General features: G+C 57.4%; 1 protein-coding gene across 1 annotated transcript; it reads left to right on the top strand.

Annotated features, from left to right (window-relative positions):
* The first annotated feature begins 203 nt into the window (after nucleotides 1-203).
* On the top strand, nucleotides 204-793 carry LOC135287579 (olfactory receptor 14J1-like). Its single transcript, XM_064400869.1, has one exon. It carries the CDS (start codon nucleotides 204-206, stop codon nucleotides 789-791), a length of 588 nt encoding a protein of 195 aa, XP_064256939.1. The 3' UTR covers nucleotides 792-793.
* The last annotated feature ends 2,056 nt before the right edge of the window (nucleotides 794-2,849 follow it).

The following is a 2,849-nucleotide window of genomic DNA, read 5'->3' as shown; positions in this document are numbered from 1 at the left end:
CCTGCGGCCAGCACCTGCACACGCCCATGTTCTTCTTCCTGCTCAACCTGGCCCTCAGCGACCTGGGCTCCATCTGCACCACTGTCCCCAAAGCCATGCACAATTCCCTCTGGAACACCACGACCATCTCCTACACAGGATGTGCTGCTCAGGTTTTTCTGCTTATCTTCTTCCTTGGATCAGAGCTTGCCCTCCTGACCATCATGTGCTACGACCGCTACGTGTCCATCTGCAAACCCCTGCACTACGGGACCCTCCTGGGCAGCAGAGCTTGTGCCCACATGGCAGCAGCTGCCTGGGCCAGTGGCTTTCTCACTGCTCTCATGCACACGGCCAATACATTTTCCCTGCCCCTGTGCCATGGCAATGCCCTGGACCAGTTCTTCTGTGAAATCCCACAGATCCTCAAACTCTCCTGCTCCAAATCCCTCCTCAGGGAACTTTGGCTTCTTGTGGTTGCTGGTAGTTTATCACTGTGTTGTTTTGTGTTCATTGTTTTCTCCTATGTGCAGATCTTCAGGGCTGTGCTGAGGATCCCCTCTGAGCAGGGACGGCACAAAGCCTTTTCCACCTGCCTCCCTCACCTGGCTGTGGTCTCCCTCTTTGTCAGCACTGCAGTGTTTGCCTACCTGAAGCCCCCCTCCATGTCCTCCCCATCCCTGGATCTGGCCCTGTCAATCCTGTACTCAGTGGTGCCTCCAGCCCTGAACCCCCTCATCTACAGCCTGAGGAACCAGGAGCTGAAGGCTATGGTTTGGACACTCATGACTGAATGGTTTCGGAAACACTAAACTCCTGGCCAGTGTTTACAAATCAGTTGTAATAATAATTGTCTTTAATAATTCTTGGTTTCAGTTTGGAGGTTCTTTTTCTTTGTTTTATGTTTTAATGTTGTCCACAAAGAAATATCATTCTTAGTGCCATTTCAAATTTTGTTTCTCTCCATCTTCCCTGTAGCCACAGACGGTGTCAATGAGGGGCTGCGCTCTCGGTGGCTTTAAAGGAACTAAAGGATCTCCCAGCAAAGTTTCCTACAGAGATGCCCTTTTGTTGCCCTCTCTGGAGCTGCAGCAGCAATGTCTGTGTGCAGAGCTGGGGGCAGATCAGTGCTGGCACAGCAGCTGTGCCCAGCAGCAGCAGCACTTGGTGTTGCCAGTGCTGCTGCCGTGGCCCTGCCCCGCTGCCCTGGTGGCCCTGGTGTTGCTGTAGGGCCTGAGTGCTCTCGGGGCCGGGCACAGTCCTGGGGGTGGCAGTGCCGGGGCTGCAGCAGGGACAGGCCATGGGCACTGCTGGGGCAGTGCTGACGCCTCAGGCCAGGCCCTGGGGGCTGCAGGCTCCTTGCCCAGGCTCTCTCAAGAACACGGCCAGGCCAATGCTCAGCACAGAAAAGCCCCAGGGTGAGCAGCCCAGGCTGGCCGTGGGCAGGCTGGGGGCAAACAGCATGGCTGGGGCTCTGCAAGGGCCCTAGGGAAGACGGGAAGGAGCAGCAGAGCAGGGGCTGATCCATCCCCAGTGCGCTGCACAGCCCAGGGCAGCGTCCCAGAGTGTCCTCATGGAGCTGCCAACAACATCCCCCCTCGGCAGCCCTGGCCTCTCCCCCAGCTCACACATGTGCCACATCCTTGCAGGCACAGCCACGGCAGCACTGGCTCAGGAGCCCCTGTTTGCATTGCACAGAGCAGGCAGGAGCAACCCCATGCTGTTGATGTGGGGACATGAACCTGAGGGAGCACAAATTCCATCAGCCCCTGGGGCCAGCAAGGGCTGGGGGACACCAGGGAAACCACTCAGCTTTGGCCTGGCCTCTGCAGTCAGCCAGAAACTTTGTTCCCATCAGCTGGGAGTTTCCTGTGCCACTGCAGACGCTGTTGCTCAGAGCCAGGGCTGCCTGGCAGCCACCCCCAAACTGCCACAAGCATTTCCTTGGCTTCACCTTTGATTTCTTTACTCTTCCCTTGTACAAATTTCTTCCTCTTGCCCACCCTTGTTCCCTCTCCTGCAAACAGCCCATCCCTGTTTGTCCTTTCCTCTCTGGCCCCACTCCCCATTGCAGTTCCTGACTTGGCACCATGGGAACGTCCCTTGGGCAGCAGGATCATCCTCCAAGTGCTGCAGGAATTGTCTGCAGCCTCCTGCAGTGCCTCCTGCTGCTCCCTTGCCAGAGGCACCCCAGGCCAGGGGGGCACATCTGGGCTGCTGTGTCTGCCTGTGGGGCTCCCTGTTGTGGGCAATGAGGAGGAGCTGCAGAGGCTCTGAAGGACTGACAGGATGGGCTTTGGGGCTGGCAGGAGAAGCTGAGGCACCTGGGCTGCTGCAGCTTCTGAAGAGGAGGCCCAGGGCTCATCCTGCAACTGCTGCAAGGGTGGTTTCAGAGAATCACAGAATCAGCAAGGCTGGAAAAGACCCTGGATATCATCAAGTCCAACCTGTGCCCTGACACCGCCATGTCTCCCTGAACCTTCTTTTCTCCAGGATAAACAACCCCAGCTCCCTCAGCTGCTCCTTAGAGGATTTGTGTTCCCAACTCCTGACCAACCTTGTTGTCCTTCTCTGGACATGCTCCATTCCCTCCAAGACCTTCCTAAATTGGTCCAGAACTGGACACAGCACTCGAGGTGCTGCCCAACCAGTGCCAAGTGCACAGGGAAAGAACCACTGCCCTGCTCCTGCTGGCCACACCATTCCTGATCCAGGCCAGGAGCCATTGGCCTTCTTGGCCACCTGGGCACACTGCTGCCTCATGTCCAGCCTGCTGTCCATCAGTCCCTGCAGGTCCCTTTCTGCCTGGCTGCTCTCCAGCCACTCTGTCCCCAGCCTGTAGTGCTGCAGGGGTTGTTGTGGCCAAAGTG

The sequence above is a fragment of the Passer domesticus genome, chromosome 30, assembly GCF_036417665.1.
Source record: "Passer domesticus isolate bPasDom1 chromosome 30, bPasDom1.hap1, whole genome shotgun sequence".
NCBI classification, from domain to species: domain Eukaryota; kingdom Metazoa; phylum Chordata; class Aves; order Passeriformes; family Passeridae; genus Passer; species Passer domesticus.
Note: the sequence above shows the minus strand (reverse complement) of the source record. Positions and strands in the feature narration are given on the sequence as shown.